General features: G+C 35.9%; 1 protein-coding gene across 1 annotated transcript in view; it reads right to left on the bottom strand.

The window, feature by feature from the left end:
* Positions 1-26,598, bottom strand: part of LOC115431156 (mastermind-like protein 2) — a 48,217-nt gene that overhangs the window by 19,245 nt on the left and 2,374 nt on the right. The window contains exon 2 of the mRNA XM_030151391.1: positions 5,663-6,880. Coding sequence (XP_030007251.1) covers positions 5,663-6,880 — 1,218 coding nt within the window. The remainder of the gene's footprint in view (positions 1-5,662; positions 6,881-26,598) is intronic.

Here is a 26,598-nt window from a genome sequence, read left to right as displayed (position 1 = left end):
AATAAATTTCCATTTTTATGTTATCTCCCAGCCCTAACACATATGTTTATGAAATATTCTGTATTACAGACTTGATTTAAAGTGAGTTTTGTGTGAACCCATGACCCTGCGGCCTCTGTTTAGTGTAAATGGCTCCCTGGTACTGTAGTAAAACCAGTTCTGTTTTAGCCGTGTGTGATAACGCTCCTGTTCATTCACCGTGTTTACTTAAACGTTGGTCCAACTCCCTCCCATCCTCACCCAGTAATTGGATTTTTGCTTAAATCCTCAAATACTATATTTGCGTATCCAGAAAAATCTGAAAAAAGTGACTTAAATGATTTTAGGAAAGCAATGATATGATGTTTGTCAATATAAACAATTTAATAACATTTTTGCAATGTTTTCATGATATTTATGGAGAGAAACCTAATTGTCCAGCGCTAATTTAAGGATTTATTGCTTTTGACATACACGTAGAGCTCAAGAGTTATCCAATGCTTAATAAAGTGAAAAAAGTAGACTCAGACATGCCTTTTTTTTTTTTTTAGGTTTGAAATTTTTGGAGGTTTGATATCAGCCAATTAATCAGGTATTAGTTTTATAGGTAGTATTATATTTGCCTTTAAAAAGTCTTTATCTGAACAATTCTATGATGCAATAATGGTATATATCACTGTATAATTATAAAAATACACCCAAAAATTTAACTATGACATGAATCAATTTCCATTTTTATTTTCAGTTTCATTTATAGAGCCCAGTATCACAACAAAGTCACCTCACAGGGCTTTATGGAAATCGTTGAATTGATTTAAAAAACATAAAAATACAAAACAGTGAAATAATCAGACCTAACATGTACATTTATGAAATATTCTGTATTACAGACTTGATTTAAAGTGAGTTTTGTGTGAACCCATGACCCTGCGGCCTCTGTTTAGTGTAAATGGCTCCCTGGTACTGTAGTAAAACCAGTTCTGTTTTAGCCAAGTGTGATAACGCTCCTGTTCATTCACCGTGTTTACTTAAACGTTGGTCCGACTCCCTCCCATCCTCACCCAGTAATTGGATTTTTGTTTAAATCATCAAATACTATATTTGCGTATCCAGAAAAATCTGAAAAAAGTGACTTCAATGATTTTAGGAAAGCAATGATATGATGTTTGTCAATATAAACAATTTAATAACATTTTTGCAATGTTTTCATGATATTTATGGAGAGAAACCTAATTGTCCAGCGCTAATTTAAGGATTTATTGCTTTTGACATACACGTAGAGCTCAAGAGTTATCCAATGCTTAATGAAGTGAAAAAAGTAGACTCAGACATGCATTTTTTTTAGGTTTGAAATTTCTGGAGGTTTGATATCAGCCAATTAATCAGGTATCTGCTTTTATCATTACTATTATTATAGTTGCCTTTAAAAAATATTTATGTTAACAATTCTATGACTCAATAACAGTATATATCACTGTATAATTATAAAATACACTCATAAATTAAACTATAATACAAATAAATTTCCATTTTTATGTTATCTCCCAGCCCTAACACATACATTTATGAAATATTTGGTATTACAGCCCTGATTTTAAGTGAGTTTTGTGTGAACCCATGACCCTGCGGCCTCTGTTTAGTGTAAATGGCTCCCTGGTACTGTAGTAAAACCAGTTCTGTTTTAGCCGTGTGTGATAACGCTCCTGTTCATTCACCGTGTTTACTTAAACGTCGGTCCGACTCCCTCCCGTTTCTCACCCAGTAGTTTGAGCGCTTCCCTTGATCTGCAGAGGTTATGAACGCTCGCTTGTGTGGCTGCATTATCATTTCACACAAAGACAGCTACAGATACTGTTAGTGCAAAAATGAAAGCGAGGACGGTCTAAATCTCCCCAATCATAACAAATCAGTGATTCAACCTCCGGCACCAGGCTAAGCAGATTACTGTCATTTTCCACCACTTGTCCCTTGTAGCTAACAACCTCCAATTAGCAAATCCCGCTGTGCATATCTGTGCCCTGACGGGGAGCCACCATGACAAGCAGAGAAATTAGAAGTCCTGCATGTTAATCTACCATGCTCTGGCAATCTGTGTCATCGTCAAAACACTTTCAGGGGAAATACATATTCAAGGGAGTCACAACAGTAAAAGGCCCAGACAGCAGCGAGAACAATGGAAATGAAGTCCCAAAACAAACAGCATGGCATTGTTGTAGATTCAGACAGCAGGTTGGCTGCCGCGAGCAAACTGAGGAAAACAACTGATGAGGAATAATAATCTGAGTATGAGCGCGCTACGGATCTTGTTACTACAAGCGGAGCGACCTGTGCTATATGATTTACATCACAGTGGGATAAAAAGACAAACATAAAAACATACAAGAAATTAAATATGTGGAGGAACCAACAGAGAGTTTTGCACTTGACTTCATAACTTACCTTCTATAATTAATCAAAAATGTGCATTTAAACTCAATCAACACCATCTATCTGCTCCTCAGAGTATTAATACAGTCAGAAATTTTGAATAGGGAAAATGTTTTGGTATTCGGGACATGAAGCATCTTCGTCTTCCTATAATTTTACTCCAAATCATGTACTGGCCTCAAATATGTGTGTTCTAAAGATGTTATAAATCCATCTGTCAGCTTATTATTAGTGAACAGCCAACACAACCCAGCGCAAAATTTTTCCAGCAATCAGGACTCAGCATAACGCTGCCAAAACCAGTTAAAGTTGATTTCCTGCTAATCAGGACTGAATTCTGCAATTATACCAATGGAATTACAGAGTAAAACAAGAACCCTCCTCCAATCTTTTTGAAAGTTTAGGCCTAAGAATGTACTTATTATGGATATGGGACAATAAATCAATAATAAGTAATGGTTACAAAAATCTGGCAAGGTTTGAAATGAAACCAGCAGTGTTTTTTTTTGGTTTTTGGTTGTTTCGGTGGGTAAATTTTGGAACGATATCCTCCACATTAGTACATTTTTGCACCGAAGTAACCATGGCATGTGAGTCTGAAAATGTAATATTTGCATAATTTAAAGAGATGATGAGTCTATGCTCTATTATCTTTGCCTGAGTTTGACACACACAAGGACAGGGACACTATGGTACATTCAGGTGCACCAAATACTGTCAGAAATCTATACTTCAGTGGCCTAAGGGTTTAAAACAGGAATGTTGTTTTCTTCTTCTGTGACTTTGTTCCCATACCTATCCTTAAGTCTTGTTCTTTCACAGCAGCATTTTTAATAAGTAGTTCCTGAAATTAGTTAGTTAGTTTAGTTTTATTTCGAGCACATAGAATCATCAGATAACAAAGAACCATAAAACATGGTCAAACAAATTTTTTCAGTGCTCTAAAAGGAGTGGGAAGAAGTATAACTTATAGCAGTGTTTTTCAATCTTGGGGTTGGGACCCCACGTGGGGTCGCCTGGAATTCACATGGGGTCGCCTGAAATTTCTAGTGATTCATACAAAAAACAAAAAAAAAACCCTTACCAATAAAAAACATATGGTGAGTTGAAAGAGAAAATCACATACAGGGGTTGGACAAAATAATGGAAACACCTTCACCTCAAGATGATAATGCCCCAATCCATACAGCTAGAATTGTTAAAGAATGGCATGAGGAACATTCTAATGAAGTTGAGCATCTCGTATGCAAGTGTTTGCTCCTGAAGGATTCTGTTGGGTCTCTGTAAACTTAATTTGATTCTGATTTGAATTGATAAAGCACTTTGTGACTCTGTCTGTGAAAAGTGCTTTACAAATAAAATTTACTTACTTACTTACTCGTATGGCCGGCACAGTCCCCAGACCTCAACATTATTGAGGTCTATAGCATTTATGGTCAGTTTTAGAGATTCAAGTAAGACGTCGATTTCCACCGCCATCGTCTCTAAAAGAGTTGGAGGGTATTCTAACTGAAGAATGGCTTAAAATTCCTTTGGAAACAATTCACAAGTTGTATGAATCAATACCTCGGAGAATTGAGGCTGTAATTACCACAAAAGGCGGACCTACACCATATTAAATTATATTTTGTTGATTTTTTAAGGTGTTTCCATTATTTTGTCCAACCCCTGTACATAAAAAACATGACAAACTGTGAAGCTGAAACTGAAGCACTGGGGTTCTGTTTATCTGTCAAATGTTCATTGTGGTCGGTTTCAGATGCTGCAGCTCTTTCATAATTCATAGTTTGAGTTCTTGTTTGTTCAGTATTAATTGTCAGCCTTGTAAATCCAAGCTGAACTGACTGTACATATCTGAGAAAAATAAAATTCTCCCTTTGTGCAGTAATCTACACCTGGATTTACTGCTTCTGTCCGTAATAATATACATTATATAGACTAAATGTCTCAAAATTAACCTGTATTTGAAACATAGTATAGAAAAGTATTACAGGATCAAAAACACATTAATTTTAGCAAAAAAAAAAAAAAAAAAAAGTCTCAGTTTTGAATGTCTGGGGTCGCTAGAAATTTGTGATGTTAAAATGGGGTCACAAGACAAAAAAGGTTGGGAACCACTGACTTATAGACTCCCACTCCCTTTTTACAAACTAATAACAAATAAATGAATTAAAGTAAAAAATATCCTGTATATTTATACATTGGGAGATTATAAAGCGTTATCAGACTGTTATGAGTAAACTGGAATGTTCAGGGATAACAGGTCATCAATCATTTTTTTCTGCAGCCTTATTTTTAATTAACAATTAAATAATACTGTCACACCGTATGTAATACATTTTGGCCAACTGCCTGTGAAATTACACATAATAGAAAGTGAATGTTATGTCACAAATGAAAGTAAATCCATGCATGTTTGCTGGCCATGAATAACACTGGTCAACAACAAATTTATTGTTTACGTTTTTTGAGCTGATTTAGGATCATTTTGGTGAAATGAATCCAAAAATCACATTAATTTTGCTCAATCAGGTCAACTTTCTGAACTATGCTACATATTGGCTTTTTAACATTTTTGCTTACATTTATGGGCATTTTCACATCATATGATACAAAATTCTTTCATATTTCTTGCAATAAACGAGTTCTGAAGATTTTACTTTTGCCAATTTATAATTAATGTTTTTTTTAATATTACAGGTGAATGAAATGGCTTCGACTAGAAGATCTTGCAAAAATAAGCCTGACGTATTCTGCTACATCTGCGGTGAATACACCATTGTACCTAACAGGAATCAAGTGATCAAATGATTTTTTTTTCTCTTAAAACCTATTTTGGGTGAGAACTATATAAAAAAATCAACTGATAAAGTCACAAAAATGTAATCAATTTTGTGAGAAGATCCAATTTTTCAAAATCAAATTAGCAAAAAAACCTGACCTGATTGAGAAAAACAGATGTCATTATTGGATTTAGCGGTGCAAAATGGTCCTAATTCAGTTGAAAAAACCTAGACAACTTGCAAAAAACATATTTTTTGTAACCCAGTGTTATTCTTCACTGACAACTATCTCTAAATTTGGTGATTTTAGTGCCCCTTTCCACTTGTAAAGTTCCTGAGCTCGTAAAAAATGTATGTTATGTCATTGAGCCGCTAACAAGGCCATTTTGTTCTGCTTCCTGAAACCTTTTGAAGATATAAGGTTTTCAGCCTTGAGCGGCCATGTGTGAAGGAATGTTGGACCGAGCGCTTACCTGTCGCTGTTGTGACAGTTTGAAGGGCAGGCCTCCTCCTCCGTGTGGGGGTCCGGACTTCTGCTGCAAACAAAGAGGCCCCGGGATCTGCTGGTTCTGGAAGTGGAGAGCTGAATGAGGCTGACTCTGGCTGCTTGACGGCGACTGCTGCTGCTGCTGAGATGAAGTCTTGTTCACTGAGCTTGCCATGATAGGCATCGGCTGGCTGGCGGTGTGGGGGGCTTTGGGGCTGAAGTGCAACGTTGGCTTGATGCTGAGAACCTTCATGTCTAGATGATGGGAACCACTGTGGCCGTTGGACTTGAAGAGGCAGTTGTTCAAGCCTTTATTCTGGGAGCCAATCCTCTGCTGGTTAAGAGAGGCGGGGTTTGAGACCTTATCCTGTGGGAAGGAGCTGGTGGAGGAGTGGGTGCTCATGGCGGGCGCCCAGCTGGTCAGGCCTGCAGGTGGCGTTTGGTGGTGATGATGAAGAAGGGAGCTTGGTTGCTGCTGGTTTGCCGCCATCTGTTTCAGCTGCTCGGCGTGGGATATTTCGGGCCAGCAGGGCATGGCTCTGGGGTGTCCCGGCTGGGCGTTGGTTTTCTGCGAGGACGCCGTCGGGGAGGTGCTGGTCAGTGTGAACGACGGTCCCGCTGAGGCCGGACGAAGCTGTGGTGATCCGCAATGAACCTGGCTGAAATCCGGGGAGTGTTCCATCTTTATTGGCTTATCCAACGGGGAGCACAGACTGCCAGCTGCTCCCGCTGAACTCGGACGACCTAAATCCAAACCGAACGTGTCATCCTGCTTCAGCATCTTCTCAAATTCAAGGTCATTTAGCGGCGGCACCGATTTAGTCAGCTCATCAAACAGGTCCTGGAGCTCTGGGTCGATGTGACCACCCCCTTCATCTTTGAAATCAAAAATCATCTCTCCATGTGACTGGCCACAAGACTGGACCTCAATGGGCTCTTTTTTCATCTCTTTCAGGGTCATGTTGAATATGTCTGAGCCCACACCATGGGGCATCATGTAATTCTTCCTCTGCATACCCATGACGGACGAGCCCTGCAGAGACTGAGACTGGGTTAAGTTATGGTTGCAGGACCCCTGTCCCAGACCAGAGTCTAGACGGACCCGCTTAAAGTCCGTTCCAGTGAAAGCACAAGAGAGGCCATTCTGCTTTGGTGTTTGTCCTGGCGCGTGGCCTTCGATCTTTCTTCGCAAAGATCCTTGAAGCTGCAAAACAAAACAGAGCGAGCATTAGTTGACTTGAGCATCACAACTTCATCTCATGTAGTTATCATTTAACCCTTTCATGCATAGGTCACTCCAGTGGACAGTTCTTCTCCAGCTGTTCTCTTGTATTTTAATGGGTTTTGATGTTTTAGTTCCATATCAGCCAACACAGTGGACACTAACGCACCATCCCATACACTGACATTCAGACCATTACTGTTACTTTGCTGTTCTTGATAAACCTGATCTGCACTGACATGTTTAAGTGTAAATCAATTGTTATTCGTTAGACAAGAAGTTTTTTTTTTGCATATTATCTCCATGAAGTGAGTAATTACTAGCATTAGAATATGTTAAAATGTGAGAAGACATCAGATTAGCTGCATTAAAAATGTTTTTATTTCATTGTTTTCATATCACTTTCTGATATTGGGTTTTAAACACGTTTCTTCACTTAAAAAATTAAATGCATGGATATTTTTGTAACTCCATAGAAAATAAAAACTCGATCGCATTGTTTTTTTTCATGCCTAAGGAGGAATAAAAACACTGAAGAAAAAAATCTTGACTAAGGTTCTCACAATTCATGCATGAAAGGGTTAATGATCTGATATGTAAGATTTTGTGTGAGGCCATGAAGTTTATGTTGAAGTCTGTATTGTGCTGGGAGTCGGTCATTTGTTGAAATTAAGCAATTACAACAGCAACGAGAGCACAAGCACATATAAGGATTTTTGTGGAAAATTTGACTTGTGACCGCTACATAAGATGAAACTGTCGAGAGGATTTTTAACTTTTGACATGTTGCGTGAAAGAAAAAAAAAGCGTATTTGGCATATTTCCACTAGTGTCGTCACATGGTGGTGCTAGCATCTATAAACGTCTGCAATAAATGTAGTAGAAGAAGTATAGGATTGTTAAAAGCTGCTTTGTTTATGGACCTTTTTTTTAAAGATACTGTGAGATGTCAAGGAAAAAGGAAAGAAGGAAACACTGAAATCCCAAAACCGCCTCAAATTTCAATCTGCCGGTCTGCCATGTTGTGAAAAACTAACGCCATGGGGCCTTTGACCAAAGCTTCAGAAAGTGACAAAATGCTCTGAGAACCATTAAGAAACAACTTTTAGAGCCAAAGAAATCGACAAAGTCATAAAAGGTAGAAGTACTGTAGTTGTTTTCGCCACTGGACACAGCTCTAAATGAAAAGAATGGAGTTTGATGCTGAAACGGCAGCATTTCTTCTACACAGGCTTATGAAGGTATAAAGTTATTATTTGATGTTACTATCTTTGCTAAGTTGCGGTTTGTTCATCCATGATTCGGACTGAACTGTGACAGTTCTGACCTTGTTTGTTCGATTCCAAACAGATCTTTAGTTCAGCTATTGACAACACGCACCGTACAGAAAAGAGAGGTGAGTAGTGGTTTTACTGTGGCTGTTTTCAGTCTGAAAACAGAGCTAAGCTAACGGAGCTACAATGTAAACTATCAGCTGATGCAGCACGAGAAGATTTTAAGACAAAGTGTATTTTGAGCGACTGTCAAAATAAGCATCTAGGAGTTTTAGTTTGAAGGAAACTTGATGATACCATAATTCAGATGTGTGTAAATAATGAGTTTTATACTTTATTTAGTAAAAGATACAGTCTGTGGATACATAGCATTGATTCATTGGTAGTTTTGGTTGTCTCAAGTGTTTCATTCATCATTCGTTAATTTATTTGTTTATTTCCAGCATTTACAGAATACATGCAAGTTCAAAAATTAAAAAATCTTTTATTTATACTCGAAAACAAGTGGGAGGAAGAGAAAGTTATTTAACCCTTTCATGCATAAATTGTGAGAACCTTAGTCAAGATTTTTTTCTTCAGTGTTTTTATTCCTCCTTAGGCATGAAAAAAACCAATGCGATCGAGTTTTTTTTTCTATGGAGTTACAAAAATATCCATGCATTTAATTTGTGAAGTAAAGAAACATGTGCTTAAAACCCAATATCAGAAAGTAATATGAAAACAATGAAATAAAAACATTTTTAATGCCGCTAATCTGAAGTCTTCTCACATTTTAACATATTCTAATGCTAGTAATTACTCACTTCATGGAGATAATATGCAAAAAAAAAACCCTTCTTGTCTTACAAATAATAATTGATTTACACTTAAACATGTTACTGCAGATCAGGTTTATCAAGAACAGCAAAGTTACAGTAATGGTATGAATGTCAGTGTATGAGACGATGCATAAGTGTTCACTGTGTTGGCTGATATGGAACTAAAACAACAAAACCCATGAATATATAAAAGAGAGCAGCTGGAGAAGAACTGTCCACCGGAGTGACCTATGCATGAAAGGGTTAAATGATAACTAATTAATCCCATCCCTATTGTCATCATCAAATAACTTAACATAATAACAGAATGTGTTTTTGGAACGTGACTCCCAAAGTTTGGAACAACAATACTACATAGAACCCCTTTAATATAACAAAATTTTTGCATAGACCCAATACAGAGGTTCTTTTCAATTCAGGACATTCCATATAATCTCAGAGGTGTTTGAAAATTTACTGTACAAAAAGCTAAAAAAGGTATGAAAAGGAGATGTGTGTCCATTATTGGAGTTAAATTTTGGAATGATGCCAACATAAATTTAAAAACATGTAATTCTTTTTTGGTTTTTAAGAAAATGGTTTGTAAAGCTATTTTTGAAGCTTATAAATGCGATTAATTATCTGTTGTTGTTGTTTCTTTGGAGGTTGGTAGCCTAAAAAGTTGTAATATAGGATAGGCCTTGATAAGCGGTCTGCTTCTGCCTATACCTTTTCAGTCGTTACTCAACACATTATTCAACACAAGATTCTTGATTTTGTGATTCTGTGATTCTTTTTCTTTCCTTTGCATGAAATGTCAATACTGTGTCCAATATTTGGTGTTGTCATGACTGAATAAACTACTACTACTACTACTACTATATAGAAAAAAAACAAAACAAAACATAGCAATAGAATCCTGTGTACAGGCTGAAACCACAAGATACAGAAGGACGCACATCTTTTACCGTGTCACGATCCGACTTTAACACATATTAACATGGCATGTACGTTTCTGTACATATCTTCCATTTTCAGAAAACACCACGGCTATTACATACTCTGAACTTCAATAGACGACTTAAGAAAAACAAGCCTCTGTGTGTTTAATTACCGCTCTGGGTTCAAAAGCCTCCTTCTGAGCCAATTTAAATTACGATGATAGTCGTGCGAACGGGATGCATTAAATTCTACATCCAGCTCAAAGTATCACCATGTAATTTAATCCAATTTCACGATTTGCTCCGAGGCCTGTATACGCTGCGCACTTGACCAACTGCTTTTAATAACAGTGTTTTCATCGTGTAGAATAAGTGTGGATTTTACAGCGCTGATCTGGCCTCGAGTCCTTTAAAAAAAAAAAAAAAAATTAAAACAGTTGTATCACTTAGTAAGACCGGTCGTTCAGCTTCTATTTTCACTCTGCTGAGGTAAGTAAACACAGTCAGATCACATATATATATTAGATCGCATATATAAATGTATGTAAATGTACAGATGCTGGTGGTGAATTAATAGAATTATTGGGATGTCGTGTAGTTTAAGTGCAGTGGATGTGCTGAGGAGATATTTCTGTAGCGATACAGTCGACAGACCGCAGAGAGAAGAATAGGGTCTTTGTCTGTTTCCCTCATTTGCATACATTATATTTTCCTCCATTGTGCTTCGTTAGATAGCAGAGTTTCTCCTTTGTGGCTGAGATTCTGCTTAACATGCTGGTGCAGATATCCCACTTCCTTTTGTCCTATCCCCATGTCTTCATTTAAGGTAATGAGCACACAGCCGTGACTCTCAACTCTAACTACACAGTAACACTCCACAAAATTGAAGCTTTAACAACGTCCACAAAATGATGGTGTTATCACAGTAAAAACAACAGTATGAACATCTCCGGTACTGATACACCACCCATTATTGTGTTTCTTCTTTTTACTCGAATCTATGAGTCATTAACCTTTTATAGGGCACTCATAGGAATACTCTGAAATTCAACATTTCAACCTTAGTGTGTTGTTGGAGGTCGTAACAAGACTATATTGCTATATTATATATATTTTTTATTATTATTTACTCATTTTATTATATTACTTTCATGAATTTTTTACATTTTTTTAATTGTTATATAGAAAATCAAGGTCAATGAAGTTAAAATAAAAAAAAAAAAAAAATCCAAGAAGTAAATATAATAAAAATACAAGAAAAACACATGAAAAGTGAAAGGAACATGTATTTTAGAACATTAGAACATCACTTTTAGAGCATTACAACATAAGTGCCACATCCACATTCTCCCTTTGAACATCATTCCTTACATTAGTACCATTACTTCATGGTACCTAACAAAGCAGGTACACTCACTGTTCATGCACAGGTGGACCTTACAGACCCTGGAGACCACATTGGACCTGAGATTGTTGACTCACTGTCTTGTAATGTATGTGGAAATGACCAAAAATAGTCACTTACCCGATAAAGGGTGAAACGTTTATAGGGTATTTATAGAAATACTCTGAAATTGAAAATTTAAACCATAGTGTGTTATTGAAGGACATAATATTATGTGAAATTTTTCCAAATTTTTTAATGTCATGTTGAAAATCAACGTCAGTGAAGTTACCATATTTGTTTCCTTGCCCATATGTGGCAAAAAAAAAAAAAAAAAAAAATCCAATAAGTATATATAAAAAGCCTAAAAGCTATTATGTGTTTGATGAACTACCAAGACGGTAAAGAACCAGGAAATACCTTTAGAAATTGTCGAGCTGAAAAACAGCCTTTAACAAGAGAAAAGTGGATCCAGGCAATAAGACATGAACCCTTTATAGGGCACTCATAGAAATACTCTGAAATTAATTTGAACCATAATGTGTTATTGGAGGACATAACAAGACTCATTACTTTTGTGAAATTGTTTTTTATATTTATGTAGAAAATCACAGTAAATGAAGTTACCATATTTGGTTCCTTACCGTAAGTGGCAAAAAGAATCCATGAAGTATATACAAAAAATATAAGAAAAACACATGTAAGATGAAAAGAACATGCATTTTAGAACATTAGAACATTAGTGCTGATACAGACATCTGTCAATATACAGTCACGGAAAAAATTATTAGACCATCAAAAGTCATCAAAAACAATGGTTATGCAATCAAGTACTAACTCCTGTGTGTATCATGTGAGTAAAACAGACAGAAAAGAAAACATGGAATGCCTAAAAGCACTGTTTTTGTCAGTACAATGCCATAGATATTAATGTAAGAACTGAAGTGATTTTGGTTATTATCAAGAAAACATGGAAAGTGGATAGATATCAGCTCTGAAATTAAACTACTATGAGCTATTTGTGTTGTTATCATTATATTTGTCCAAACAAATGTACCTTTAGTTGTACCAGGCATTAAAATGAACAGGAAATTGAAGAAAACAAGGGCGGTCTAATAATTTTTTCCACGACTGTACACACTATTACACTGAACATCATCTATGTAGTTTTTTTTTTTTTTTTTTTTTTTTTTTGTATTGCTATGATTATTTTTTATTCTATATTGTTTTCTTTTGCACTATCCTTATGCATGTACACTTTTTTCTTGCACTTTTTTTTGTTACTGCCTTGACTGTTGAATATCCTCATTGTGGGATCAATAAAATCTAATGTAATGTAATGTAATGTAATCTAATCTAATTACTTACATTAGTACCATTACTTCATGGTACCTAACAAGGGAGGTACACCCACTGTTCATGCAGAGGTGGACCTTACAGACCCTGGAGACCACATTGGACCTGAGACTGGTGACTCACTGTCCTCACTGGAACTGTTGCTGTCATTGTCTTGTAATGTACGTGGAAATTACCAAAAATAGTCACTTGGCCGATAAAGGGTTAAAGGGGTCATATTTTGCTAAACCCACTTATATTAGTCTATGGTTCATTTATTTGTGTATTTGAACACGAATAGTTTTTTTAAGTTTGAATTTGAACCCTCCAGGTGCTGCAAAGCTATCTTTATATTAATTTTGGCGAAAATTGAGTGGATTTCTACAACCTGCTTTAATTCCTGCTTAATTTGTTACGTCTATAACTAGTTACCTCATAACATTTGCACATATAAGGTCAAGACTTCCGATGAAAATTCTCCGAGTACGACATAATTGTTTGTCAGTAGCAGCGATTGTAATAAAAACTGAAAATATGTCCAGACTTCGAGCCGATTAGCTAAAATGTTCAGTTGTTGGTCGTATTAATGAACATAAGTGGGTGAACGGGACAGACCAGCACAGTCAACAACCTGGAAGGGGTGGGATGTGAATTGCCTCATTTGCATTTAAAGGGCCAGCGCTCAAAACGGCCTTTCTGGTGTCATTACTCAGAAATAGGGTTGAAGATGGACCTGTGGAGTTGAATTAATGAAGAATTCAGACCCAAGCAGAGCATTTACAGTTTATGTAGACCACAGGGAAATGTTTGAAAATGCATAATTCCATTTAATAAAGCGAAATATCAACCTGTCCCACGTATCTCAATAAGATTCTCTTAATTCAAAAGAAATTTTTAAGAATGATCAGTTTTTCTAAGAGACTCGACTCATCTGCTCCTCTTTTCAAAAAAATTCAATCTTCTCTCAGTTTTTGATGTGAACGTTTACCAGACCTGTGTCTTCACGTCCAAATATGTTCACTTAACTCATATTCTTCCTAAAGTTTTTCACAATTTCTTTATGTTGTCTTCTGTTATTCACAACTTTCCGACACGATTTTCAAGCAAATTTTATCTTCCGTACTCTCCGAACTTCAGTCTGTCAGTATTCTCTGAAATATGGTGGACCAAATCTGTGGAATAATCTAAGACCTGAACTTCAATCAACATCTACTTTATCATTGTTTAAAAAGCATCTGAAAAAGACTTTAATTCATGAAAAAAATGTAAGGCAGTATATTACTTGATTTGTACTTGATGATTTGTAATGTGGATTACATTTTTATTGTTTTTACTTTAGTTTATTATTTCAGTTATATTGTATTTTTTAATTATTTTTTTTCCATGTATTGTTCTTTTCGGGGGAGGTATTCATATAAGCCTTCTTTCTGGCTTCTAACCTCTCCTGCACAATTTTGTTACTTGTTTGAATATTGTTGTTTTTTTCTATTGCTGTTTTTATTTTGTGCAAATAAAATGAGAATGAGAAAATATCACTTCTTTAACCCTCCGATATCCCGTCCAGCAAGGCCCTGACTAAGCACCAAGTGTGCCTTTTTGGCACACTTGTGGAATAATGTCAAAAAAATTCTCACACAGTTTGTTTTTTAATTCTTTTACACTTTTTTCTATTTCATCAACTTGAGCTGTAAATAAAAATACCAAAAACTCAATAACTGTCACATTTTTTAACCCTTTAAATGCCGTGTTTGTAATGTAAACAAACTTTTTTTTTTTGGATGCAAAAAATAAAAATAAAAAAATTTCAATATACTACATAAAAAGTGGATCACATATTTGATTTTTGCAGCCTGGCATATGTCAATGATTAACTCCAACATTGGTTAATTTGCATTATTATTTTTGGCGCTAGGTTATGGAAGTAAATCTGTCTCATCAGATTTTGAATTATAAATAAATAAAAATAAATTCAGATGCAAAAAATTCAGATAACACATCCGGGACACCAAGGATAAGCAATCGATTCTTTTGCAAGTTGAACCGACAGCCAGCCAATCGAGTTACGTTAGGTTGGTCATGTGACGCCGATGCAGGAAGACGGTCAGCGCAGATGTGTGATCTGAATGTTTTGCATCTGAATTTTTTGCTTTTGAATTTTTTGCATCTGATTTTTTTGTGTTTGAATTTTTTGCTTTTGAATGTTTTGCATCTGAATTTTTTGCATCTGAATTTTTTGTTTCTGAATTTTTTAATCCTAAATTATGAACATAGTTGAATTCAGAGACAAAAAAATTCAGATACTTAATTTCAGTGCAAAAAAATTCAGTGCTAGAAATTCAATAGCTTTTATAATTCAAAATTTGATGAGACAGATTTACTTCCATACTAGGTCAAATGTTCAAAAATACTAGCATCTGTCACCAAGTGTGCGTAAAATGCACACATATAGATCAAACTATTAAATATTATATTTTGATTTATTTTTTTGCTCTAATTTGATTTTATTTTTGTAAATCAAGCTCAGCCCTAATCATACATATCAAATGGAAGAAATAGTGCGTTTTAGGCACAACTGGGAGACAGATGCTAGTCTTAAAATTTTCTTTTGTGTACAATGTGTAAATTTTAGTTGGTGGCCAGAATTGTAAAGATAATGCAAAAATGAAAAACTTTTGAATTCTAACCTTATTTAAATTGTGAAAAATAATATGAAGTTTTTTAAAACAAAGTGCAAAGTGTGCCGAAAAGGCGCACCCGGATACCGGAGGGTTAACAGCAACTTACAGAGGAAAAAATAGTCAGTGCTGAGTTCTCTATCTCAGGCTGCAAACAAAACAGCTTATTTGACCATCTTATAGTGGAAATAAAATGGCTGTGATGGTACACCAACCTGACTACAGCAGAGAAGTATTAGTCTGATGCATATTTCACTGTGGGAACCAATTTGACTCATTTCCACCTGCTGGCATGTATTACATTAAGATGATTCATAGCTTGAGGGTTTGGAGCGAATCCTGCAGTTCACTATATTGTTAATCTGTTCGTGTGTGTTTTGTTTCTGCTGTTGATTTAACAATACTGTAGCTTAAAGAGAGATCTCCACTTTTTATTATCAACGTGAAAAGGTCTCAGACTGAACGATGAAAGCTTTTATCGCACAGATCGAATGGCGTGGACGGATGGGAAGGTTGTATTCGACTGGAATGATTTGTTTCAATGGAAAACACAAGTAGGTTTGATTTGTGTTTGCTTAAAATCAGTGAATAACAATAATTACTGTAGAACAGGGGTGTCAAACTCCCTTTAGTTCAGGGGCCACATTCAGCTAAATTTGATCTCAAGTGGGCCAGACCAGTAAAATAATAACAGTGAAAAAAGTCAAATTAAATTCTGATAATGTTAACATCTACAAAAATCTGAATAACATGAACAACTGAAAACATCTTAAGAAAAACAAGTGCAATTTTGACAATATTATGCCTCAGATTATCAGTTTATCCCTTACACATGTGCATTACAACTTACATTACAATTACAAATACACAAAACATCTAATAACAGGCAGAATATTGGTAAAATTGCGTTTATTTATCTTAAGATATTTCACTTTTTTTTTTTTTTTTACCTTTTTTGTAAAATAACAGTTTTTTAAAATAAACATTTTCATGTAATTTTACTTTTTTACACTAAAACAAAGATAAAATTTGCTGTTTTCATTATTTATAGGTTTAATATGATAGTATTTTACTGGTCTGACACACTTGAGATCTAATTGGTCTGTATGTGGAATCTGAATTAAAATTATTTCGACATCCTCGATTTTTAATATCTTCAGTGTAATTTTTTTTATTTCACAAATCCATCCTACGGGCCAGATTGGATCCTTTGGCAGGCCGGATTTGGCCCCTGGGCCGCATGTTTGACACCTGTGCTGTAGAATATTTGCTGCACATAGCTGTTATTTATACAATTTCGGTGTATTTATACTTTTTTCACGAAAGTTTGCTTGGTTTGTTGATATTACAGTCTTAATTGTAGTACACATTGCGGTTATATTCCATTTTTTTTTCATTATTTTTCTGGTCTTACCTCTATTTCTTACCTTATTAGTGTTGAGAATATCTTTTTTAGCATCAATATTGTTCTTGCTTTTGCTACTGTAATTGTTTTTTGCTCCTGTAACATGGTAAATTGCGAGACTAATAAAGGTACTTCTTATCTTATGTTATCTTGTGTTCTGTTATCTTATCTTATCTCTGTTACAAAGTCATTCATACATTGGGTGAGGACGACACTTTTACATGTAGGTGCTGTCCATAGTTGATATAAAATAAATACAGCTATGGAAACTAAAACCAAATTTTTGTAATAATGGACAGTAAAATATATTAGAAAAAAAACACAACACATTGAGCTGATCAGATTAAACATTTAAACACAATCATCTCTGGATTTATAATGTAAAGAAATTAAAATTGCACCGAATGGGCTTGAATCAGGGATGAAAATCTGTGAAATTGAAGTCTCTGAATGCACTGGTCTACAATTTTTTTTTTAGAAATGATTTGCTTCAGAGATTAAATGTGCTAAATGTTACGTATTTTAATAAGATTCATTGGAAAACAAATGACAAAAGTGCCGGTTTGCTGATGTTTTCAAGGTATATGATTAAGTGTTATTGCACATATATATTGGTTTATGTACATTTATAAAATAGTTCTATAAATCTTCCACTAAATAGAACCTGTAAAGTGAATGTATTCTAATGTGCAGACAGTGTTTTGAAGTAGATCTTGTCGCTCTGAGACAAATATTCCTTTTGAGTCAAACCCATTCTCTCGTTAATTCTTGAATTTCACATTTTGACCCAAGGCTGTATCTTGGAAAGTTCAGCCAACCAGCATTTTTGACTTGATTTTTCTTTATCAGTGACTCTCATGTGGTAAAATTTCATTACTTTTATTCTGGAAGCATTTTCCTTGTAGACCAGTGATGTCCAAATGGGTCATATCTGATGACTATGAAAAGATGACCAACTGCATTTTACACCAATTATTTACATGTATTAATAGGATTAGCGGTTCTGAAGTTATGTAACATTTTATATCAGTAGATGCTTTTGGTCACTGGCGCATATTTGGGTCTTTATGGGTTAAATTCTGTTAGCATTAGAATACAGACTGGCTAAAAGTCCTGTAACAGAACGTAGCAGCTGAAATAAGGCCTTAACTATAAAAAAGTCCATTTTAAATGCACAGCGGTTCCAAGAATTTCCCACCAAATCTGTCAGTTTTCCGATAAGGAGGTTTATTATTTACTCAGTGCTCATAGTTCAACAAGACTGAACTATTTGCAAGTGTTACTTTCATTTCAAAACCACATTAGCTCCACTGTGTACTCCTTATCTCATTTGTACAGGTCTTTTCCTTCACCTGAATGAGCAACAGCACAAATGTTAACTCTGTAAAACCTGAACCATTAAATCATTGACAGAAAATTCCAGTTCTTTGAAACCGGAGCCTTTATTGGTCCTTCTGAACAACCAAAAAAAAAAATCTTGTAGTGTCACTGGAAAGGCCTCTGGTGAACAAATTCCTCCCCCTTGGTGGATTATCTGTGTATTGCATGTATCTAATTGTATACATCAGGTTCTTCAAGAAAAAAATATCACACTGATCACATGGAGGGCTTCAAAACTCATGTATCAAATATGATACGTTCTGCGTTATAGGGTTAACCACAGCTAAAATGAGGTTAGCCTTCGGAAAAAAAAGTCCGTTTCCATGTTATGTACAGGGTGAGTCAGAAAAAACGCTCTTTCCATTTCAAGAAATTGTACTGCTAAAACGGAAACACTGATTTTTCTTTTGACCTTGCAGTCATATTGATGTGGTTATTGTGCATGTCTGGTGATGTAGTCATAGATTTATTGCATTGCATAAGAGAGAGAAGGTCCATTGTTTATTGGGCACTGAAATACCTGCCAACACAATGTATGCCACAGTGAACAAACTTGAAATTGACAACAATTACAGGAGTCGGGGCTTTGCTTTCACACTCAGGACATAGGCCTACATGACAGTGCCCAGGGAGTTTTCATCATGACAAGACCACAGCGATTGCAGGTATTATTTCCTCATCGAGTTGTCTGTTTGGGTCAGGAGAGAGAGTGGCCACCTAGATCCCCGGACTTGACCCCCCTTGATTTTTTCTTGTGGGGGTATCTTAAAAACCGTGTGTATCAGACTGTTCCACAAACTCTTCAGGAACTCCGAAATCGCATCACGGCTGAAATCCAAGCCCTACGACGAACACGAATGGCGAGAAGAGCTGTGTTAGAGATGCGACAACGAGCACAGATTTGCATCAAGTCTGAATGGTAGCCAGGTTGAAGGTCGTGCCGGACGACTTCGTTGAGACAAAACATTTTGATGGCGAGTAAACATGCTGTAATGGTTGACAATTTCAATTTCATTCACGGTGGCATAAACTGTGTTGGCAGATATTTCGGTGCACAATAAACAATGGACATTCCCTCTGTTATGCTATGCCATAAATCAATGATTCAATCGCCAGACATGCTCAATAACCACATCAATATGACTGTATAATCAAAAGAAAAATAAGCATTTCCATTTCAGTGGTACAATTTCTTTAAATGAAAAGAGCGTTTTTTCTGACTCACCCTGTATTAGGCCCTGTCCGTACGAAGACGGTTTCAGTCGTATCTGCAAAAGTTTTGTATCGGATAGGCCTTTCGCAAACATGAAAACCGGCATTTTCAGTCACTGAACTTTTTGAAAGCGGGTCCCAGAGTGGATACATTTGAAAATGTTGGTTTCACGTCCTCGTCTGTACGACCAAACCGCAGCTTTTCTGAAACAATGATGTCATAGCCCCACCTCTCTACACTGTAAAAAATCAAAATCTTACCAGGTGTATTTTTCTCATTTCTTTTTTTTTTTTTTTTTACTTTTTATTTAGATTTTTGCATAATATAAAACAGAACAAAATATCTGGGACGAGACATAAATAAACAAAAAAAATAAAATAAAAAAAATAAATGACACCACATAGTATTATTATTGTTACAGATATTATACTACATCTATAGCTACATTGCCAAGTATCGAAACATTCATATATTTGTATACATATGCACACATCTATATAAATACAAAACACCTTATGTCAGGGCTTATAAAAGCAATTCTTGTCAACAACCCAAAAAGTTTAATTATACAAATAGTCTTAGAAGACTATTTTTCCTCATTTCTAGTCCAAATATCTCATCACACTTAAAATAAGATATAATCACGTAAAGAGTAACTTTTCAGTGAGATATAAGAACTTATTTTTAGACAACAGATCTGGAAAATTTATCAAGATAATTTTTACTTGTTCCATTGGCAGATTTTTTAGCTTAATTCAAGTAAAAAATATCTTGGAATCATTTATTTTAGAGGGGCATTTTTTCCAGTGTAACCACCCAGAAGCAAGACACCACTTCACAACAACAACAACAATGACAACAACAACAACAACAACAGTGCCTGTGACACAAAAGCTATTGAGCTTATCAGAAATATGGAATCAAAATCTTCGGCTATTCTTTCATTATAATGAGCAACAAACAACCATAGCTAACAATATTCATTACACGCTCTTGGATCTACCGCCGAGAGTTGTTGTTCTTGTTCTTCTTCTTCTGTAGTCTAGGGTTTGTATACAGCAGGCATGTCCAAAGTCCGGCCCGGGGGCCAATCACGGCCCGCGGTCAGATTTTATACGGCCCACAGCTTCGGTTTTAGAATGTATTGTTTATGGCCCGTTTTGACTGTTGAACCGCGTACCTGAATCATAAAAGGTTCAAAATGCAGTTTCTCCTTTCACCTCATGGTGGCAGCACCACTCTAACGCTATCAGGCTCTGTGACCTTACCGTGAACCCTTTTCGCTAATTTCTAACCATGGCGCCTGTAAATAAAAAAAACGAAGTTGACAGTGAGGACCGCCGCTTCCAGGAGAGATGGGAATTACAATTTTTTTTCACTGAAAATCGAGGTGATTGTGTTTGCCTAATTTGTCGAGAGACTGTTGCCTTGTTTAAGGAATTCAATGTAAAGAGACACGAGCAGACAAAACATGCTAACGCATACGACAAGCTAGCAGGGAGTGAGCGCTCCGAAAAAGTGAAGCAAATTCAAGCTGCTTTAAACTCACAACAGTGACTCTTCATGTGAACCTGGGAGTTCAGTGAGTTCGCCACCAAGGCAGGCTACCAAGTTGCCAGGTTAGTTGCCTCTAACTGCTGGTGTTATGTACTTGTAGATGTGACACAAAATATTACTTTCTGAATGATTTTGGGAAAGACAAGAGTAAGAGTCATATGTTTTCATCTTAAATGTTAACAGACTTTGCATTACTGAGTAATATATGAGTAATGATTACTCATATAAGTCATGTTTAAAATGAATGTGGGGTTAAGATTTTTATCAACTTCTTGGAAGTTTAAGATACTCCACACGGTTTGTTCTATGTTATCTGACTCCAGATGTGAAAGGAAGGGAGAAATGTTTTTTTTTTTTTTTTTTTTATTTGTTCACACCTGAGTGGCTTAGATTTGGTTACATTGCCATTTTAAAAAATGATATTGCGATAATGAAAATAAAATTGTTGTAGAATAGCGCTTTTATATGTAATTTTTACTGTTTAAAAAACGTCCGAAGGGACCACTGGCCCCTGGCAATCTCCACATTATCAGATCTGGCCCTCTTTAAAAAAAGTTTGGACACCCCTGGTATACAGTGTGCAAGTTTTATGCACATGCCCCACGTCTTCTCCATTTTTTGCGAAAATATTACAACGCCACATGCAGGTTTAGCATTTGTACTATGTTGTTTTCAGTCGTTTTCAGTAGTTTCATATGGATGCAGATATTTCCCGAAACGAATCCGTGTTTTCGGAGCACTATTTTGAAAACGACAAAGACAAAGATCGGATTAAAAGATGCGGTTTCATGTAGACATGGCCTTCGTTTGCATCAAATACACAGCGTCCTGTCAATGTTACTTTACGATATTCAGCTGCAGCGCTGCTTGTTTTCTTTGCAAATTACACATTTTAAGCTACAGCTCAATGCTCCCGTCGTTACCACTCCTCAGTCGACCAGATGTTTTCAAATAAAATTAGACATCCATCCGAGATACTCCAATAAAAACACTAAACACACCAAACTATGAATGTTAAAATAACTGTAAAAAATCCAGGGAGTTCTATATGAAATATTATCCTGTTAAATGATCAAGTGATGTTTTGATATTTATACTCGTGGCCACGTTGCAATGGAAATAGAGCAGCAATAATTCAGACTTCAACTTTTGACCCCACATTTTGCATTTTAACACTTGACTATAACTCAGTTCCTTAGAATATTTTTGCCACAATAAACCTTTACAGAAAAGCGAACAGTGTAGAGAGTAAGAAATCTTGTCGGATGATGTAATGACAGTCAGTTTTGTTGATGCCAAGTCAATCCAGACCGTTACAGAGACGCATCCAATTCATTCACAGCGTTTCTCCTCATCTCCACTAACGTCCAGACTATTAAACCTCTTTGCATTCGAACTGGACATCTGTTTTTCTACAAATGCAGGCGAAAACAGCTCTTCTTCTGTGTGTGTATATGTGTGTGTGTGTGTGTGTGTGTGTGTGTCGCTCAAGCTCAGTTTTTTTTTTTTTTTTTTCTCATTCCTCCGGATTCTTTCTGGAGGAAGCAGACAGGAGTACTCCTCATGGTTCAAGGCACTGTCTGAGAAAACACTTCATGAATAATGGAAAGGACGGTGGATGTGTTGCAAAAAGCCACAGTGAGACAAGGCTGCCTCAGTGCTGCCTCATGAGCCATTTCGAGACGGAACAGTTAATAGTTTAAAGAAATCAAAGCTCAAGAACGATCTGCTTTTCCGCCGTTTCTGACTAGTGAAGGACATTCCTGTTCAGCACTCAGAGGTAGTGTCCTCCTCGCTGGCCTCAAATCCTCATGACAGATCTCCAAGTGATCTGAAAATAGATTTTTCTGATTAACATTTAATGAGCTTAGAAGCTCTGAATCACTTTGAAAGTGACTCCTGCTGCATGAGACCAGCAGATGTATGTATTATATACCGCACGTCACAGAAATGAGAGCACTATTCCTGTTCTGTACGAGTAAAAATCCACTTCATCTGTCGTCTGAATCTGACAGTAGTTGGCACATTTAAAGGTACAATATTTAAGTTATATGCAGAAAACTGATATGCATTCATTATATTTTAATTCTTACATGTGAAATGAACCAACTTTAAATCAGCATGTACATTAGAGATTTGTTTATTTTTTATTGTTTATACGGATCCCCATTAGCTTCCATCATAGTGGTTGCTTGCTACCCTTCCTAGGGTCTGTTAAAATACAGATGCAGTTACAAGGGGTGTCAAACATATGGCCCGTGGGTCCAAACCGGCCAACCACAGGGTCAAATCTGGCCAACTGGGTGAATTTGCAATTAAAGTACAATAATTACACTAAATATAACAGTCAAACACGTTCAACTTGTTGTATTTCAGGGGCCACATACAACCCAAAGCGATCTCAAGTAAAATAACAGCATGATAATCTATGAATAATGGCAATTCTAAATGTTCTTCATGGTTTAATGTGAAATAAGTAAAATTGCATTATGAAAATATTTACATTTACAAACTATTTCACAATAAAATGTGAATAACCTGAACAAATATGGGCAACCTGAATTGTCTTAAGAAAAAGATGTGTAATTTTTGAAAATATTATGCCTGTATTAATTGTTTTGGGTGTTTGTATCTCTAAGTGTAAGTGTAAGTCTTAACCCTTTATTGGGCAAGTGACTATTTTTGGTAATTTCCACATCGATTACAAGCAATGATGTTCAAAGTGATAATGTGTATGTTGACAGGTGTCTGCATCAGCACTTAAGTCGTTATAATGCTCTTTTCATGTTACATGTGTTTTTCTTGTATTTTTATACATACTTCTTGGATTTTTTTTTTTTGCCAGTTACAGGTAAGGAACCAAATATGGTAACTTCACTGACCTTGATTTTACACATAACAATAAAAAATTTGGAAAAATTTTCAAAAAAGGAATACATTCTTGTTATGTCCTCCAATAAATTTTGAATTTCAAAGTATTTCTATAAGTGACCTATAAAGCGTTAATAATAACCTGAGTCATAATATACATAATATTGTTGTAATTGCTCATTATTTTTCTTAAGAAATTTCAAGTTCTACATGATTGTTCAGGTTATTCACATTTTTATAATGTAATCTTATATTTTAAAAGGGAAGTGGACTCTATGTGTGTGTGTGTGTCTTGGGCATCGCATAAAATCTGGAAATAGCTGACTACTGCAGTTTGGCATATTTATGTATTTTTGGTCAAGGAAGAGATTAACGAAAACGGCAAGTTGATAGGACCAAGATTTTGGGAGATACTAGTAATTTTGCAACACAATAGCTTTACAATCATGTTGCTATGGCCATGATGGTTGATGGGAAGCGCAGTACCACGTTGCATGATGAGAAATTAAGTTAAAACAGGAACAAACACATTTATTAACTTCAGTCCCTAGATAGTGGTATTAATATATTAATTGTCGTTTTTAAATTTTAAAGAATGCTAGTTTTACTTTTATCACAATAAAACAAACCAAAAAAAATTATTATGTTACTATTTTTCTGGTCCAACCCACTTCACATGTGGCTCCTAACTGCCCAGATGTACACTAATTTATCTGACAAACTTGGAAAAATCCAAAGGCTGACTTCTCTAGATGCTCTATAAAGGCCTGAAACTGCAAAAAAAAAACCTAACTCATTGCTCTGTAAAAGTATCAGACTTCAATTAGTTTGCACCTTATATCTGATAGAGAGGAAAAGCTACACCGACAAACTCAATAAGGCAGAAAAAAGTGGTAAATAAAGGTGATTTATCACCCTGTCCCTCCCTCACGCAGACACAGTGAGATAAAGGATAACGTTACTGTAATGATGTATCCTGTACAAAATCTGTTTCAAAAACCTCCGGGGTGCATTCACCACAGGAGGGAGGAAAATTAGTGTTAAGGTTTATTTTTGTCTGAGCGGTAGGAAGATTTAACGGTAAAAAGGGGTACAGCTGACAGGGCTGTTGAAGTTAGCGGCTACAAAGCTAAAGCTGAAGCTGCTTTATAGACTACATAATATATAAAATGCTTGTTGAACACGTTTCACACAGATATTTTCTACTGTTAGTGTTATTGTTTTAAACCTTTATCAAGCAAGTGACTATTTTTGGTAATTTACGCACACATTACAAGACAGTGACAGCAACAGTTACAGTGGGTACGGTTACATGATGTTTTTTAAATCCGATTTATTTTTCCAGAAGAAATTAAAGTGCTTTCTCTTCCGTTTACATGGAAATGTTAAACCCGAATAAAGGTTTACATGAGAAACGTTTTTTTCGGTTCTCACAGCCCTTCTGTTAGCTTAGCTTAGCATAGTCACTGCATTTCCATGGTCACACGTAGCCAGTTTTTTAAAGATGATTTGTAGTCTTTTGTAAGTGATTTTGTGAAATCCGATTCTCCCTGATTATTTCTTTAGATCCGCGACTTACTGCACTCATACAATCTTGGGACTGTTGTGTTGACGGAAGTTGGAAAATCTGTTTGTTAGAAGGGATGCATGCGTTAAATTAGCTTTGCTTTACCATTTTAGCTTTGCATTAGTTTTTATTTGCCAAGATTTTATTAGTGCAGTAAGTCACATGGTCATGATTTGAGCCTCAATTTGTGATCATATTGACCCCACCGGACTAAAGGAATGATTATGGAGAACTGAATTTCACAAAATCACTCATAAAATACTACAAATCACCGATAAAAGCCTGGCTACGTCTGACCATAGGAATGAAGCGATTATGCTAAACTAGGCTAAGCTAAGCTAACGGAAGGGCTGCGAGAACAAGGCAGTCGGGGAGTGTCCAAAAAAGCGCTATATAAGTGTGATGTATTACACTGGTCAACAACAAATTTATTGTTTACGTTTTTTGAGCTGGTTTAGGATAATTTTGGTGAAATGAATCCAAAAATCACATTAATTTTGCTCAATCAGGTCAACTTTCTGAACGATGCTACATATTGGCTTTTTAACATTTTTGCTTCCATTTATGGGCATTTTCACATCATATGATACAAAATTCTTTCATATTTCTTGCAATGAACGAGTTCTGAAGATTTAACTTTTGCCAATTTATGATTAATGTTTTTTTTAATATTACAGGTGAATGAAATGGCTTCGACTAGAAGATCTTGCAAAAATAAGTCTGACGTATTCTGCTACATCTGCGGTGAATACACCATTGTACCGAACAGGAATCAAGTGATCAAATGATTTTTTTTCTCTTAAAACCTATTTTGGGTGAGAACTATATAAAAAATCAACTGATAAAGTCACAAAAATATAATCAATTTTGTGAGAAGATCCAATTTTTCAAAATCAAATTAGCAAAAAAAACCTGATCTGATTGAGAAAAACAGATGTCATTTTTGGATTTAGCGGTGCAAAATGGTTCTAATTCAGTTGAAAAAACCTAGACAACTTGCAAAAAACATTTTTTTCATAACCCAGTGTTATTATTATTATTATTATTATTATTATTATAATTATTATTATTATTATGTTAGTGATGTGCAGATCAGAGGGTTACTCGAATGGCGGGTTGTGTCAAAAAATGTCAGTTTATTTGCAGGTTGGGTCAAATAATTCCACAAAAGCCCCGCGGGTTGAAAAAAACCCAACTCGCACATCACTGCCGTACGTACCTCATAATAAGTACGTGCCCCCCCCCCCCCCCCCCACCCCCCCCCCCCCCCCCCCCCCCCGAGAACCGTGCCTGGATTGGCC

The sequence above is a fragment of the Sphaeramia orbicularis genome, chromosome 13 (assembly GCF_902148855.1).
Source record: "Sphaeramia orbicularis chromosome 13, fSphaOr1.1, whole genome shotgun sequence".
Lineage (NCBI taxonomy): Eukaryota > Metazoa > Chordata > Actinopteri > Kurtiformes > Apogonidae > Sphaeramia > Sphaeramia orbicularis.
The sequence above is the reverse complement of the archived record's forward strand: the minus strand, read 5'-3'. Positions and strand labels throughout refer to the sequence as shown.